Raw genomic sequence first — 16,628 nt, 5'->3', positions numbered from 1 at the left:
CGAGCTACGTATTGACTGGTCTCGTTTCAGGGAAAAACTAAAACACTGTTCTATTTAAAAAAAATTATGCAATTCAGTATCATAATTTCGGCTTTTTTAAAGGCCGGGCACCCTGGACCACCCATCGGATGTCTGTTTTTCGAAGTTTTCCCGGTACAGATCATGCAGATGGGCGGATTCGTGCAGCTTTGGGCCTTATGACCTTCAGCGCCGCATCGCCTACACAGTTTGCGCCTGTCGGGGCCTTTGCAGTCCCACGACTTGTGTCCTGGTTCCAGACACCTGAAGCAAACCTCAGGTGGCTCGTGGAATGTCAGGTGACATACACACCAGCCCACCTTTATACTCCCTACTTTAACGGACTTTTTAACATCCGCCACAGGTAGCTGAACCAAAGCTATCTGTGTCCCTGCTGGCCCTCTCCGTAGCTTAACGGCTGCGGCGGCCACCTGCACATCGCACTGTTGCCGCAGTGCCGTGACGAGCTCTTCCACTTCGGTGATCTCATCAATGTCTTTGCCCTTCAGAGTCGCCTCGTGTGTCAGAGCCCTCACCTGCACACCCTCACCAAGGACCTCTTCTGCCAGCCTCTTGTAGGCGGCGCCCTTGTGTTCCTTCTGGCGCTTCAGTTCCAGGATCATCTCGCCCGAACGAGTACGTCTAATACTGCGTACGTCGGCTCCAAGACCCTCAAGCTTGGCGTCGCTTCGCATCGTCTTCAAGACGTCCGAGTACTTGGACTGTTCCGTCTTGATGACGATAGCGTCGCCTTTCTCGCGCCTGGCACCTGCCCTCCTAAGCCTTGGCTTGGCGTCCTGCACTTCTACCTGCGGATTCGCCTTCTTCTTCCTCTTCCGCTCTACCTTTGTCCAAGGAGGGTCTTCTCCTTGGATCGCCCTGCTCTGTGGCTGCTGAGGGCCCACCATTGGTCGCAACCCCTTGTTCCCATCATTCCGGGACGGGCCAGCCTTTTCAGGCCCACCCTTCCCAGCTTTCCGGGAACCCTGGCTGGGGTCCGACTTTTCGGCTTTACCACCGGCTTTCGGGGTTATTATACGCCTGGCCTTGCGGGCGCCGCCAGACAGCTCCTCACCTGACGGCTGCCTCGCCCGCTTCTGCGAATGCTTGTCACGTTTGTCACGAGCATTCGCTTCCACACTCCTCGGACTACCTGCGAAGGAGAAGGCCTCCGTTTGTGTAAACTTCGACACTTTCTCCTTTGCGGGTTCCGCCGCTGCAGCAGCCAGCAACGCGACCGCGTGCTCCTGCTTGGCCTCATCGACAGACACTCTAAGTCTAAGCAAGGCCGTTTTCAGGTCCTTGCTTATATTCGACTTAGTTGTCGCAAAGTCGATGATTTTGCCAAGCTGGTGCTCAGCAACCTCTAATGCGGGCCGTCCTTTTCCTACCTCTTGGCTGATGGCCCTCAGCAACCACGCTCCGTCCATGACCTCCACCGGCTGGCTTGCCGTGGAGTGGACAGGAGCTCCCACGCTTGAGCTACGTAAGCAGCTTCCAGCACCTGACTCCTCGCTTCTCCTTGTCGGAGACCTCATCAACCCGCTTCTTGCGAAGGGGTTGATCGCACCACTACTTCCACCTATGTTAATATTTTTTGAATTTTTGCTCATAATGTATTCCCATGAGTTGCACGAGAAAGAATGTCCACCACGCCAGAGCTCTGCATTAACGCGGTAAGGGACAGCTTACTGTGGGGGGTGCCCAGGTACCCCAAAGGCTCCGTTAAAGATCTAGCATCTTTTTCACCCCCTCGATCACTCATTCCTCGGCACGGGTCGCTTGACACCTTGAATTGGGGTTAGTAGTCCTATTCTTAGCCGGCAACTACGCGGCTGACTCGCAAGCGGGGGGGGGGGGGGGGGGTGCGTCAGGCCCCAGGACATCCGTCCCTGCTGCCCCTTAGTATGCATCTCTCGAATACGCCAAGTGCCTTGCTAAATACGCGACGAACTAAAAAAACCAATTCAATTTGGCTACCATACAAGGACATTGAAAGCCTTCACCATGCCAAACTGTTTCACTGAAAGAGAAAGTTTTCCTAAACCTATCTCATCCGCTAAGCGTAATGCTCTCCCTCTCGACAATGGAAAACAATCACCAAAATCCACCGGTAAATTTATTCACTCTACCCAGCGATGAAAAATTAACCAAACTCCGTAGTATTTCCATCGTATAATTAATCAGAGTATTATGTATTATGTATTATGTATTATGCATGGTTTTGACGACGATCCCACCGTGTGCGCTGGCTGGTGGTAGTCAAAACAAAGAGCACTTCCATAGAAAAACACCGGAAACACTCAAGTATATCCTTGCACCTGCCCGTGTGGTGGTGAAACGGCAGCGACAGAAACAAGAGTTATTATAATTTATGATGGGCATTAACCATTTCAACAGAGCTGGGCTACAATGCACGTTGCTGGAAGATGCTGCTACTATAACAGTGTTGTGGTCCAAACCGGTGCGAATTATTCAAATTTTTGGTCATTCTCAGGACGAAAGTTTGCCCCTAAGTCAGAGGCTCAAACGTGGAGGAAATAAACAATTCGCAGCTGTCTTGTTCTGAGAATCGTTTCTGAATGATTGCAGCTTTCTTTCTCAGTTGCCAGTCAATTTTACAATCACTGGCCTCAGCTTTACCGAATTGGTTCGAATTGCCACCGCAAACATTTGTTAGCACTCTTTCAAGATAATATGGAAATTGTCACTCATTGAATTTATCAAGTACTTAACTTAAGTAATTAACACTAGTAGTACAGTAGATCATGTTGCCCGTAATCGTTTGCTTTTTATGTGCGTGAGATTTTCTTTAAACGAGTTTTGGAATTATTTTAAATTTTGTTAAGAATTACATAAACCTTAAACGTTTTGCAAAGCTGCAAGTAATTTTCGAAACACAAAAAAACAGCAAAATACTTCACTTGCACCGTACCTTGTATGGTTCAAATCCAATTTGATGAGATTTTTCACCACATCAAAGAGACCGACCTATCGTCAAGACTGTGCAACGTTTTATGCCCAGAGCAGTAGCAACACATGAGTATGGTATGTGGGGGCAAGATGGGTCAGTACCGTTTTCAATCGCACAATATAAGTTTTGAATCTTTCAATAATTTTCCCAGATGAACGACGGGGATACACAAAAAAGTGGTATATTGTTTTGAAAATTCGTATACCTCGCACAGAGAAAAAAAAAATATTTTTTCGTTATACTCCTTATGCTATACATTCCATATAACCAAGGATCGGTAAATTCGCCTCACTCCATTCATATTCACTCCTCTTTGCTGAAGCGAATCGAGAAAGATGCAGCAAACGGATAGTCGTGATCAAACACGCAACCCCATCACCAGTGGGAAGCGATGCGCAAGCTGGTTGACATGAATATTCGTGGCCGATCGTCGCAGTTCGGATCGCAAGCGAATGAAGGAATGGCGAATGGTGACGAATGCTGGTGAGCGATCGAAGCGGCTATTGTCATAACTAGAAAAGAATTTCTGCATGTAATGCATACGTTTTTAGTGTATTGTTGTTGAAATGCTAGATTAGCAAAGAAAATAATAAACATTTTTTGAAAACTTCAAATATTCGTACGCGCAATATCACTCACGAATCGCATCGCCTCTTCATCGCTTGCGATGCGAATGTGGACGAATGTTTAAATTCCATGTTTGGCTTCCCACCGTTCGCCGGTGTTTGCTGTCGTCGCTGACAAGCAAACACACAAACTAAAGCGACAACCGTTCGCTGCTGACTGTATTCGAGTGTGGAAGAAGATGAAAAGTCGAAATCAGGAACCCTGCTTGACTGATCAGAGGCTAGTCAATTGATATTCCGCTGGTGAATGGAAAAATGAGTGATAACCTATCTATAGCTTTATACTGACACAGTGTCGCCAGGTGTGTTTTTGGAATCCGTTCTTCTGCACTGCGAAGCGATGAGAGCACTGAAAATTTGAGAACATATTTTTTAAATTTTCCTTCAAAAAATATAGGTTTTCAAAGTCCGTTTATGGCTACCCCAACAAAAATCTTCTAGTTCTGAGAATAATCTACCGATATGTTTCAACACTTTCTTCATGTAATCTGTACGTCTATGAACCCAAGCAACACACATGTTATATAAAAGTTACGGCAGCGCAAGTTTTGGTTGTATAGAAGTTAATTCTACGTTATTTAAACACAATGTTAAAATTACGTCAAATAAACTTCTATACAACCAAAACTTGCGCTGTCGTAACTCTATTATAACATGTGTGTTGCTTGGGAAGCTTAGATGTATAGAGAAAAACTAGAAGATATAGTATTTTTTGTTGGAGGAAAATCGAGTTTTCTTATAGCTGACCCATCTTGCCCCCGTTAAAATGAGGTGGGGCAAGATGGGTCAAGTTTTGAAAATTGTTTGTCAAGACGCAGGTTTCAAACTTTATAACCTTTTTATACTCTTATATCATAGCTGACTAGTGTATCTGAGAGTCGTGGTAGAATACAGAGAAATGCGATTTATCTAATCTAATCTAATCTAATCTAATACATACGCAGCCAGTACAAGAAAGCATCCTGGAAAACAATCGGGTTAGATTAAGCCCGATTATTTTTCTTGTCATTATTGAAGCTAATGGCATATCAAGGATATGACACAAGCGTCAAAGCGGCCAGGCCTACTGCGCAGTATTTACCGCAAAGATGATTCTTGGAAATGCTTCGACTTTTGAATGTTGTGTTGTGTCGAAACAATTCTAGAATCTACAAGGGGGAAGGATGCGTGGACATACCGTACCAAACGCTCCATTATATGTAAGTAATAAGTATAATTACAATTGTTATAATATGTAATGATTCAAAGTAAGATAATGTATGTTGGAAAGATCTCACCCATCTGTAGAGTAGTGCTCGTTGCTCAACGGTATGCCTTGGGATCTTTTGATTGATTTTCACGTCGGATGCACTTACAACAATATATCAACTCCAGATTTTCTATGCCAGCATAATTGTAATTTTTCCTAAAGAATTTTCTTACAGACCCTCAGAGTATTTTTATTTCTTAACACTGAATATGTTCATTGGTAACAAACAGCACAGCCACCAAAAAGTTGCCAATTTCCGAGCCACGAAGGAATAAAAGTATGCTCCCCCGATTTACAACTATGCGAACAATATTATACAAAAGACTCAACAAGTTTTCACGGTCTCCTCCATTTGCCCAAAACAAGACGTTCAAATGAAATCTATCTTGATTCTTCAATCTTCAATTTTTGGGCCAAAAACACTAACTCTTCACCTATGTTTCTTCCAGTCGATCGAAAAAACTAACATCTCTTTTAGAAAGCACTGACAATATCGCGTCTTCTAACACTGACCATTTCCCATAACACTCTTTTTTCATATTTTCCATAACACAAGCTCAAAAAAAGCTTGTTTCGGTGCCAATTTTCCAAAATTTTCAAATTTATACTCTGAATTCAAAGAAACTTGACAGCGGTGAAAATTTGCGACCGCTTACAATCATAGGTCACTACGATCTCGAATACAGAGAAATGCGATTTATATTCAGAAAGTTATAGGGATCCATTTCTTAGGTGACCCATCCTGCCCCCACTTACCATACATATACCTAGTGAGCAACATTTCACCATGTTCAAACCACAATCACCACAGTGCAGTGGGTCTACGTGGGCACCACGTCCCCTGAGTATCCATAAATTAGCTCGAGAGGAATTAAATATTACTCAGCGTCGTTGCTTCTGGTGTGCTGAACCTGATCCATAGGTTTCCCAATGACGAAGATAAGCAGAAAAAAATGTATGTCGCACATCAACAGGTTTTATGCTATGGAACAGCACGGCGTCATTAATAACGACGATATTTGCGTTTTGCTGTATGTGTGATTTCATTCACTCACTTTTTCATAGGTCCTGAGAATTGTTGATATGCAAATACGTAGAATTCTGAGAACTCATTTCGGTATCATAATGGCCAACTTTTCCGCACTTGTGCATTATGCAACCCAAATGAGTTGTAACTTGATGATTTTGTGGCTATATCGGTCTTTTTCTACTCATTGTATCATAAGGGTGTAGAGATGAAAGTGGATAATGAAACGATAGATATGATAGTATTCGCTAGGTAGCGAACAAGTGTGAAACTTTTATAAGGTGGTTATTAATAGAATACGGTCGATAAATCAGAATTCGATACAAATAAGTTGTATAATAAAAAAACCATTGTATATCATTTTGTTGCAGATCTCGATTTTTTCAGCACTCCGTATTTATCCAAAGAGGTACGACACGTGCTAAACATTTTTTTTATCTGTATTAACGAGATTTTTGGCCCTTGGCTAGTTCATCTCGGGACCCACACTTTACTTCCCTTCCGAAGGAAGAACTCACATTTTGCGAGTTTGTCGGGGTTGGGATTCGATCCCAGGTCCTCGGCGTGATAGTCAAGTATTCTAACCAGGTCCGCTCCACGCTGAACAACTTTTTGCATTTCGTTGAATAAAATTATTTAATTATTCAATTACTTAATGATATATGAAATATCTTTCCAGAAAATTAAAAAAAAGTCCGCATGATTATAACGTTTTTTTTTTGTGTCCTCATTCGAGCGAAAAAAAATATCTGTAATATTGGGACTACTCCCACGGATTCCGTAAAAATTTATTCAAATTTTCCAATTTTTTTTTTTCAAAAAAATTGTTCTGCGGATTTTTTTTTTTGATAGTTATTTTGAAATTCCTTCGCATTTATTTCTAGACGGGCTTGGTGGTCCAGGGGCTATCGCTTCTGATTCGTATGCAGAAGGTCCTGGGTTCAATCCCTGGCCGGTCCCTTTCGACCTACTTTGTATCTTTCTGTCTACATTCTCTATATTCTCCTCTCTACATATACAGCTCATGTATACTCATATGTTCATAGTCATTATTAAAGAACCAAAAACGGTTGAAAAGCCGTTTCCCGTCCTTCCAACTTTCAAAGCACGGTGTCAATCTATATCAGATACAGCCTACGAGTTATGCAATCAAGCGAGCTGTGCCGCATTAACTTCATAGTAATAATCAAACTAATCTATCACCGTAACCTGGCATACACACACCAATGTGTGATCCCTCTGCCAACCATATCCCACCAATACTCCGACACCCGCATGAATTTGTGCAGACGCAGTGGTATATTCTGTCTGATGTGGATACAAATGATTGCAATCATCACTTTCTTCCCTTACCCCCATTGACCTGCAACCTGACATGGCAGGCGCCATTGTCGCCCTAAAAATAGAAGATCACCAACGCTCACACACTGAAGATGCCTGCTAGTCCCCGGCAGATATCTCATTGCTTCCTTGGTTGAGTGCAGGGTCGTGCAATTTCGAAAGGAAAACATGACGTACGACGACTGTAGCAAATCGTTTCCCATGCGAACGGACTGCTGTGATGCTTCATCTCTCACCCAGCAACACACTCGTTCGTTGCTGCTACAGAAACAAGTGTGTATGAAACATGGGATGATACACTTGGATTTTCGTTTCATTTATGAGTCATTGAAATACTTCAACATGCTAAAAACACTATTTAAACCACATTTTTAAATAGTGGTGCACGCCAATAGAATAATAATTATGTTTTATGAAAGAGGATAACAAATTCGACCACTTAAATCCAATTAACCGGCGCCCGTAACCATTGAGAGACTAGCGCGCACCAGTGAGACACTAAAGGTCCCATTAGACATGACAAATATTTGGCCAAACAAGCCCAACAAATGACCAACACAACGTAAATCATGGCAACCTCGGATGAATGTCGGACTACCATGGCAAATATTTGTCATTATGACAAACAGTCTAATGGCCCCTTAATGCTCTGACGGGTGAAGCACAAGCAATGCGACCGGGTGGGAGACTACCGAGTGCTACGATGAGTGGAAAAGTTTTTTTTAACGACCGAGTCATTAGAAAAATGTATGGAACACTTGAAGTGACTCATTCAAATGTTGCATGAAAGTGTATCATTGAAACGAAATTGTACGCCCCTGGTTGAGTGTAGCTGGTCTGGCGATACTGGAGTAGCATCTACGGGCGGTCAATCAAACTCAAACTCAAGAAATTCCTCCGATGTTTCCTAAAAATTAATCCAGAAACTATGAAGGGGAAGGGGTGGTAAAATGAGCATATTAAGCTTTTACTTGATTTTTTCCATTATTCAATAGTAAAACATAAAATAAACGGCAGATAATCATTATTCCATCATTCATTAATACAAATATTAATAAGTTTTAGTCAGATTTATTGCAAAATATATATTTTTTCGTGTTTTAGAACACGCGTTAATTATCGACTGTTCTATAGAATGCGGGTAAAATGAGCAAGGGGCGGTGGTAAAATGAGCATAGTGGGGTGGCAAAATGAGCATATGGAGGTAGTAATATGAACACCTTGGAAAATAAAAACCGTCTTCATGTAATTTTCAACAATATTGTTAAATGAAAAGATTGTAAACTAATCTATTATTAAAATCATCAGCTCTTCATAACAAATATCACAACTGTTACTTTTATTCTTCAAATATCCACATTTATTTCATAACAAACAAAACAAGTTTGAAAAACGTAAAACGAGCGCATATTCAGTGTTTGCACATTCAGTGCAAAAATAAAAACTTCAAAATTCAATTCTGGGCAATACAGGTATGTTCCGTTTTTATCAACACGGTCCGCGATTTTCAGTTGACAAAAACGGAATAGTGACAAAAACGGAATAATTTTTATTGGTAAAATATTTTGCAACATTTTAATATGAATTGGAAGTTTTACTGTAGAACACATTCCAAAAGTAAGAATATGCAGTTGACTATGAAATTTAATTGTGTTTGATGTGTTTTAGCACATCTTGGTTGCACAGTTCAAATAACAGTTTTTAGACTGTGACGCCGACAAGAGGGATTCATCACATTTGTGACCACATTTTTGGAAATTTATTTTTGTTGAGCGCAAGAATGACACACATTACAGTTCCAGTACTCGGATCGACGTTTTAAACTATGACATGGAAGTATGTCATGGAATGATGAATCTTCAGGAACGTAATTTCGATATCCTAACAAAAAAGGATATGTTTACTTCCTTCCGGAAGGCATTCCTCCACGAGTATCATCTTCACAGATTCCTATAAAAGTTTCGTCTAGGATACTTTTAGGAAATCTCCATGAATTTTTCTAAGCAAGCACTTGTAACTTTTCAAGAGTATTGGATTACCCATGAAGTTCCTCCAGAATTCTTCTAGGTTACCTTGTACCAAGCCGTTTGTTAATATTTTGGAATTCGGTAAGAATGTTTAGAGAAAAGAAGTTTTGCCCCTTATGATTTCTTCAGAAATTTCTTCTTGGATCAACCTAGATGTATTTTTTTAAATTTCTCTTGGAGTTTCTCTGGGGATCCCTTCAAATATTCCATCAGGAAATGGAATTTATTAACCTTCCTTATGCATTATGATGGTAACAGCTCGCTGACGTAGTGTACGGTTTGGGTCTAGAATGGCCCTAATGCTCAAGGTGGGCTAAGGAAATCATTTTGGGATTTAACCTAGACATCATGTTGAAATTAATCCAACTCGAGTTGCTTTGGAGATTCACCAAGATTTTACTTTTGAAATATAGGAGTATCTCCGTTCCTTCAGAATTTCCTGCGCGAATTCTTCCAAGATTACTTTTTGAAATCCCTCCAGAACATTTTTCTGATATTTCTCCAGGGATTTATTCTGTGGTTCCTCCAAAATTTATTTCTGGGATTCCTTCAACATTTTTTCTAGAATTTCATCAGAAGTTCTTTCTTGGATTCTTTTAAGAGTTTCTTATGATATTTTTCCCTAGAATGCCCTCCATCCGAAAGTTTCTCATAAGGATTCCTACAGGACTTTGTTTTGGTATTCATGCGCAGTAGAAACACCTACACCTACTGGAACTTTTATTATGAATACTTCCAAGAGGATTCTATCTTCCATCTTGGTTATTTTCCCATGATTAGTAGATGAACCAGCCTTGGGCTGACAATCTTATTAAAAAATAATGTAATAATAATTCTCCCCGACTTCTTACTGCGTTTCCTGGAAATATCCCAGTAGTTTAGTCTAGTAATCTTCCAGGAATTCTTTCCTCAAACCCTACAGAAATTTATTCATGGAGTCCTACTGATGTTCTGTGTAGAAATCTCCGGCGAGTTATTCCTGAGAATCCTCCAGAATTTCCTGGTGTAAAACCTTGATAAATTCCTTTTAGGAATCCTGTATAAGTTCAGAATTGATGGGATTTCTTTAGGATTTTTTGGGAATCCTCAGATTCTTCTGGGAATTTTTCAGCAGTTGCTGGAGAAATCCCCAGATCGTTTGTCAAGTTCCTAGGCTTATCTTTCCTAGAGAAACTTATTTCTGAAAGACTTAACTCCTAATTCACATGAAGAAACTTCTGAATTATTTCCTAACGATATCTAAAAAAATCCATTAAATAATCTGAAGGAATACAAGGTAGAATCGCCAGTAGAAATTACTGAAGGAACCCAAGATTGCATTTTTGGAGCAATCGAAAGATGAAATCTTAGATAAAATTCTATAGGAATCTCCAGTTTACCTAGTGAATATAGCAGTTTCGGACGGGAAAATTTGGACAGGGTATCAAGGATGACAAGAGAGATTTCTGGTTGAAATTTGAGCCCCGTCGAAAAGAAATAGCGACCAGAAGAGAAGAATTCAGCACATTGCGTAATTTCAAGAAAATCGTGTAAAAACCGCGTGGAATTTATTGCACTTAAAAAAAAGTCTTGTAAAAAAGACTGTACATAGTGTAAAAATTCAGGCAATGACGGGCAAAACCCCGAGCTGTTCAAGTTTTCGAAGAACACTTGAAGAGGCAGGCCAAGTTCCAGTTGGTACGTAGAGCTAGAGTAATTTTCTATCGGACTATTGGTTTTTTTTCTCATGTTCAAATAAGAAGTAAAATTATGCGTGAGAAAGTATGAATTAACATTATCTACAGTTGAATTTGAACTGTGTTCAAAACTATTGTAGCGTATACGCTACAAATTCACTCATAGATGCATTGCCTCAAGACTAATGTTAAACTATAAATAACTCGCGTTCGAGGGAACAAATTTGACAAAAACTTTAGTGTTGACAAAAACGGAATGAAATGTTGACGAAATCGGATAGTGACAAAAACGGATAGTGATAATAACGGATAGTGACAAAAACGGAACATACCTGTACAAGTACTCAGTTGCAGAATCGGCATCCGAGATCGTCTTCGTTCGTACCGCATTCTGTGTGGAACCACATCAAGCAGGAATGACACTTCTTCCATCCTTGGCCATCAACGGAATCAGAAAAAGATGCACCGAAGAGATCGCACAACGTATCTTCGAAAATCTCAGCTTTCTTCTGCACCTTGGTTCGTTTTTTCGTTGTTTTTCGTCCTTTTTTTATGGCCTTAATGGTCTTTGCTGCTTCCGATGTGGCTAAGCTTTGAAGATAGTTTTCTCCGGTAATTTCAACTGCCTGTTCTGCCTTACGCTTGCGCTTTGCATTTCTCGGAGCTGCCATTTTCGGAAGTGGTAGAATGTCCTTCGGTGATATGGTGAATGAGGAGTTCGGAGAGGCTTCAGATTTTGGTTTAATGCTGATTATTTGATTGGCATCATCTTGATTATCGTCAAGAACCTCATTACCGGTTAACTCAGGAAAACTGATTGAACTCGGCATAGGGATCTGCTGTACTGTTGATCCGTCAAGCACCAGTGGTTTAGTTACCGTGATTAAAGTAACAGTCGTGACTTCTACCTGGTCGGTGGCGATTGCTGGCTGATCGGGATTTACTGTCGGATTTGTTGGTCGGATTTCTGGCTGGTCGGTCACTTCGGATGGAGCAAATTCCTCATCACTGAACACGTTCCTATTGAAAGGCCAAATGCCAGACTTTCGGAAACCGTTCTCAGCCACTTCTGCTGAAGCGGCTTTCAAATATGCCGCACCCATCAATTCCGCCACGTCGTACAGCGTTATGGCTTTGCCAGGGAATTTGCGCATAAAATTTTCCGAAGCACTTGCATAATAGCTTTTGAATGGGCCCATGAAGGCCACATCCAAAGGCTACATTTTATGGCTGCAATGTGGGGGCAACACAATAACGTCAACGAAATTGGCCAGAGCTTTTTCACCAAACGCCAAACCCTTGTGAGAGCTGTGCCCATCAATAATCAGCAAGGCCGGGTTGGTTTCTGACGGGTTGGTATTTTCAATGAAATGATCAAACCAGTCTGGGAAGATCTCGCTGGTCATGTAACCGGAAGGATTACAATTAAACTTGGTTCCGTTCGGTGCAACTTTTTTCAACGAATCGTGCATGCGCACCCGAGGGAAGATCACGTAGGGTGGCAAATGTTGCCCGGTTGCGGACATACACATCACGATTGTTGTCTGCACTCCTCGCTCAGCAGAAGTAATCGATCCAACCTGCCTTTTCCCTTTCCTGGCCACGATTTTCAGCTTCTTCGGAGGGACCTTATGGGTGTTTCCATATTTTAATATTAGTAAAATTAATTAAGTAAAATTAAATAATAAAAAGCTATATTTACCGTATTGACTCCAGTTTCATCCGCATTGAAAATGCGATTCGGGGGGTAATGCTTGGCGTCTAAAGTTTTCTGCAGCAGGTCGTAGAAGTTATTCACAGAGGGGTTGTTAAACCCTCTAGCTCGAGCGATGGATGTTGCTTCCGGCTTCCGGAATGATATGGTTGGATTTCGCCTGAGAAATCCTTGAAGCCAGTACCTGCCAGCCATTTGGCGTTTGTGGCTGAAGTCGTGAGGTAGCTTGTTCTTCTCCGCCAGGTCATAGGCAAGTTTGCGAACATCTTTCATGTTGACCCCATAGAACCTGGTCTCCAAATCAAGAAGATGCTGAACCAGTTCACTCTCTTGTTCTGGCGAGAACACCGTTTTCTTCGAGCCAAGTCCTCTTTTCTTACCCGGAGAAGCAACCCACCTGGCGAGAGTCGCCCTGGGAATGTTGTGTGTACCTAATAGCAGCATGACGGACAGATACTCCGCGAACAACGGCATGCTTTGCCGCGGCCATCTGCTCATCTGTCCAGGTTGCCGCTCCGTTTTCCTCTCTTGCTCATTTTACCACCACACTCGGGTGCTCATTTTACCACCACATTCGAGTGCTCATTTTACCCGCAAAGGGGTTTCAGTTTAAAACGTCTTACTATAACGTGGGAAACGATACTAAATACTTACTGTCGATGTTAACAGCTGAGTAATAAGTTAACTTATTGTCCTGCAGCGTTTGGTTAGATAAATTGAACGTTTACATCACAAAAATCGCTAAATAATGCAAGCCAAAAATTAGATCACAGACAAGCAACTGCACGGGCGGTTTGTTTTTGTTTATTATTTATGTTATTCGACGGCTCAATGCAACATAGGGGTGCTCAAAAAGGTTTTTATGAGTAAAATAATGGGTGGCCTAAAGATTAAAATATTTTATTTGACCAAATACCGTAATTTAAGCACCGGCTCATTTTACCACCCCTGCTCATTTTACCACCTCTTCCCCAACTAAAAAAAATCTTATAAATTGTTCCAAAGGTTTCTTCCGAAATTGCTCCATGAACTCCCTCAGAAAATCCTTCAGGGATTTGTTTCGGAATATCTTTCACGGATTCCTTCTGCAAAATCTTCAGGGATTTAACGATTGATTAATTAAATCGTCCATGAGTTTCCTAAGAAATTCGTACTTGTATTTTTTTTCAAAGATCTCTACTGAGATTCTTTCAGAATTTCTTTGGAACATCTTCCAACGTTTCTTCAGGGATTCCTCACGATCATCCTTAAAGGATTCCTTAAGGTAATGTTTCAGGCATGCATGAAAAGTTCACCAAAGCAGTTACTGCAGGAATTGATTTGTAAAATCTTTCCTTCTTTTTGAAAATTATTTCAGGAAAGCTTTAAAATATCTACAACGCTTCCTTCTGATATTTCCATATGAATTTCTACAGAAATTTCAACAAAAAATTGTCTAAGAAGTATTCCATGGATTCCTTTTTAAACTCCTACTGGAATTACTTCAGAGAATTAACTAGAGCACATTCGAGAAAATCATTCTGAAGATATCAGAAGTCTCCAAAGGGATTGCATCATAATTTTCTCCAGGGATCCATATGTTCCATATTTATTATTATTGAGATTTTCAGCCCTAGACTGGTTCATCTCCGCATTCAAAAGTTCTTTGAGAGAGTTTGTTTTAGAAATTCTAAAAGAGCGACATTACAAAAACTGGAAAAGCGACTATATCCAAAATAATATTCAGGTGGTTCCTTCAGGAATTCGTGCAGCTATTTCTTCACTAACTCAATCATCGGGGTTTTCTTCTAGGATTCCATTGAAAATATCTGCAGGAATATATTTAGGTATGTATTTATTTTATTGTTGTTTCTCGGTGAGCCTCGGTGAAAACTATTGTCTTAACACTATTGTCTTAACATTGTGAAGTTTCGACTTACTGCTTTTCTTCAGCCATCCTCAGACAATTTCGATCACCGCAGAAACTTTCACCTCCTTTACTGCTGAGTGATCATGTACCTTCCAGGTACTCTTGAAGAGAAGGTACGTAATCGCTCAGCAGTGAAGGAGGTGAAAATTGCTGCGATTATCGAAATTGCCTGAGGATGGCTGGAGAAATGCAGTGAGCAGAAACGTTACAACGTTAATGCAATCGTTTTCATTGGCTCACCGAGAAACATCAATAAAACAGATGAATGTCAGTAACTGTGACTAACACACTCAATTAAATCTTTAGGTATTACTGCAGGTAATGTTCCAGAAAATCCAGCTAGAATTTCCACTGGTATACTTGCATTATTATTTTCCCTTATTCAGAAATTCATACAGACGTCTATTTACAATAGATTATTATTATTATTATTAGCTCTTTATTTTGGGAAAATTCAGCCCGACGCTGGTTCATCCCCGTCTTGAATATAAACCAACGGTATACTTTGAGTTATTCTGGCAGGAATATCCCAGACATCCCTACAAAAACTATAAAGGATTCCTCTAGCATTTTTTTCTAAAGAATTCTGAAATTTATCCAGGAACATTTCCGAAGAATCTCTACAGCAATTTTATTGGATTTTTCTTCATATACTTTACAGATTCCTCTAGGTAGTTTTTCAAAAGATTTCTTCAATAACTCTTCCAAATTTTTCAAAGATTTCATTAAACTTGGTGGTATTTCCCAAAAAGTTTCCCCTGTCATTCATGAAGGAATTCTACTGAGATCACTTCGGGTATTTCCTAGGGGTTATCAAAAACACTTCCAGGTATTTTCACAGGTATTAGACTGGAAAGGTATTCAACGAATCTCTCAAGGATACTTTTATTTATCAGCGAGTTGTTTCTTTCTGAATATATTCCAGTGGTTCCTTCGTACATGTGGTACATGTGGTATTCGTACATGTGTTTCCTAATGAACAGTTCCAGTAATTTCATCGGGGATTTCTCAAGGGAATCATTGAAAAGATCCGCGGGAATTTATTTAGCAATTACGCATGGTTACCATCCTTAAAACCCAGCTAGTTTTCCTCCAGGTATTCTTGCATTATTATTTTAACTTATTCAGGAATTCAAGCAAACGTCTACAATTTATTATTATTGGCTCTTTATTATAGGAAAATCCAGCCCGAGGCTGGTACATCCCTGCCTAGAATATAAACCAACAGATTCAGAAATTTATTCCAAAACATTTCCAAGAAATTTCTACAGAAATTCATTTTAAAATTTCTCTAAATATATTTCGGATTCCTTCAGGATTTTGATTTTATTTTTAAAGCTATGTTCATTTAGAATCCGACATGACAAAATAACGTATATCTTAGGGATGGAATAATAAACATAAAAGGTTGAGGGCTTCACAAGGGTTATTTATTGTACTTTCATGGAAAAATATCATTGAAGTTATTTATTTTTATTTTTCACACATTTTCTTACTTTTTCAGTGTTGACCTCTCTAAAAATCTGCACAACGGTGGTAAATTTTAGCAACAACCCCTTCCGCACGTTTGTTCAACAATCAGGTCATCTATGCAGTGTCCTAAGTGCCTTGACTAGTCTGACTAGGATTCCGAAGAAAAAATTGCCAAACTTTTTTTTTTATTGCGAAATGAGGGGCAATTCAGTGAATTGAGAAAACGCGAAATTTGAGTGTTTTTTTTCGTTGATAAACACTACCCATCTGTGACGATACCACTGAACGTCTCCGGCTGTCATGGCAGCTCATCAAAATAGGTAAAACCTCTACATATCCCTTGTGTGCGTTTTTGAAAAGCACCACGCGATTCTTGAGACTGTCATCCTTGTATGAATTGGTTCTCATCATCTTGTTGCGAAAAAACCATGCCCAGAGTTCGAACTTCTTGTCAACTCTTCAAATTCAAAGCAGATTTATCAATGAACCCAAGCTTTTTTCTTCCGAGGACACTTCCTTATGCCATGGTTAACAACATCTGTGCACATAACACATATTGGTTTTGACGATATTAACATTTTTCGCGACTGTCGT

General features: G+C 40.4%; 2 protein-coding genes across 2 annotated transcripts; both read right to left on the bottom strand.

The window, feature by feature from the left end:
- Positions 1-11,282: 11,282 nt before the first annotated feature.
- LOC134286123 (uncharacterized) lies at positions 11,283-12,137 on the bottom strand. The gene has a single exon (XM_062847697.1). The coding sequence runs from the start codon at positions 12,135-12,137 to the stop codon at positions 11,283-11,285; it is 855 nt and encodes a 284-aa protein (XP_062703681.1).
- Positions 12,138-12,155: 18 nt separating this feature from the next.
- LOC134286122 (uncharacterized) lies at positions 12,156-12,925 on the bottom strand. The gene is made up of 2 exons (XM_062847696.1): positions 12,641-12,925; positions 12,156-12,566 (listed from the first exon to the last, which is right to left on the bottom strand). Exons 1-2 carry the CDS (start codon positions 12,923-12,925, stop codon positions 12,156-12,158), a joined length of 696 nt encoding a protein of 231 aa, XP_062703680.1.
- Between the last annotated feature and the right edge of the window lie 3,703 nt (positions 12,926-16,628).

This window comes from Aedes albopictus, chromosome 2, assembly GCF_035046485.1.
Source record: "Aedes albopictus strain Foshan chromosome 2, AalbF5, whole genome shotgun sequence".
Taxonomy (NCBI): domain Eukaryota; kingdom Metazoa; phylum Arthropoda; class Insecta; order Diptera; family Culicidae; genus Aedes; species Aedes albopictus.
Note: the sequence above shows the minus strand (reverse complement) of the source record. Positions and strands in the feature narration are given on the sequence as shown.

Bases quoted from the DNA above. Each gene is read 5' to 3' on its own strand.
- LOC134286123 (XM_062847697.1), bottom strand. From the start codon at position 12,137: ATGGGCCCATTCAAAAGCTATTATGCAAGTGCTTCGGAAAATTTTATG.
- LOC134286122 (XM_062847696.1), bottom strand. From the start codon at position 12,925: ATGAAAGATGTTCGCAAACTTGCCTATGACCTGGCGGAGAAGAACAAG. The intron at 12,567-12,640 runs GTAAATATAGCT...AACACCCATAAG, and splicing joins ATGAAACTGGAGTCAATACG to GTCCCTCCGAAGAAGCTGAA.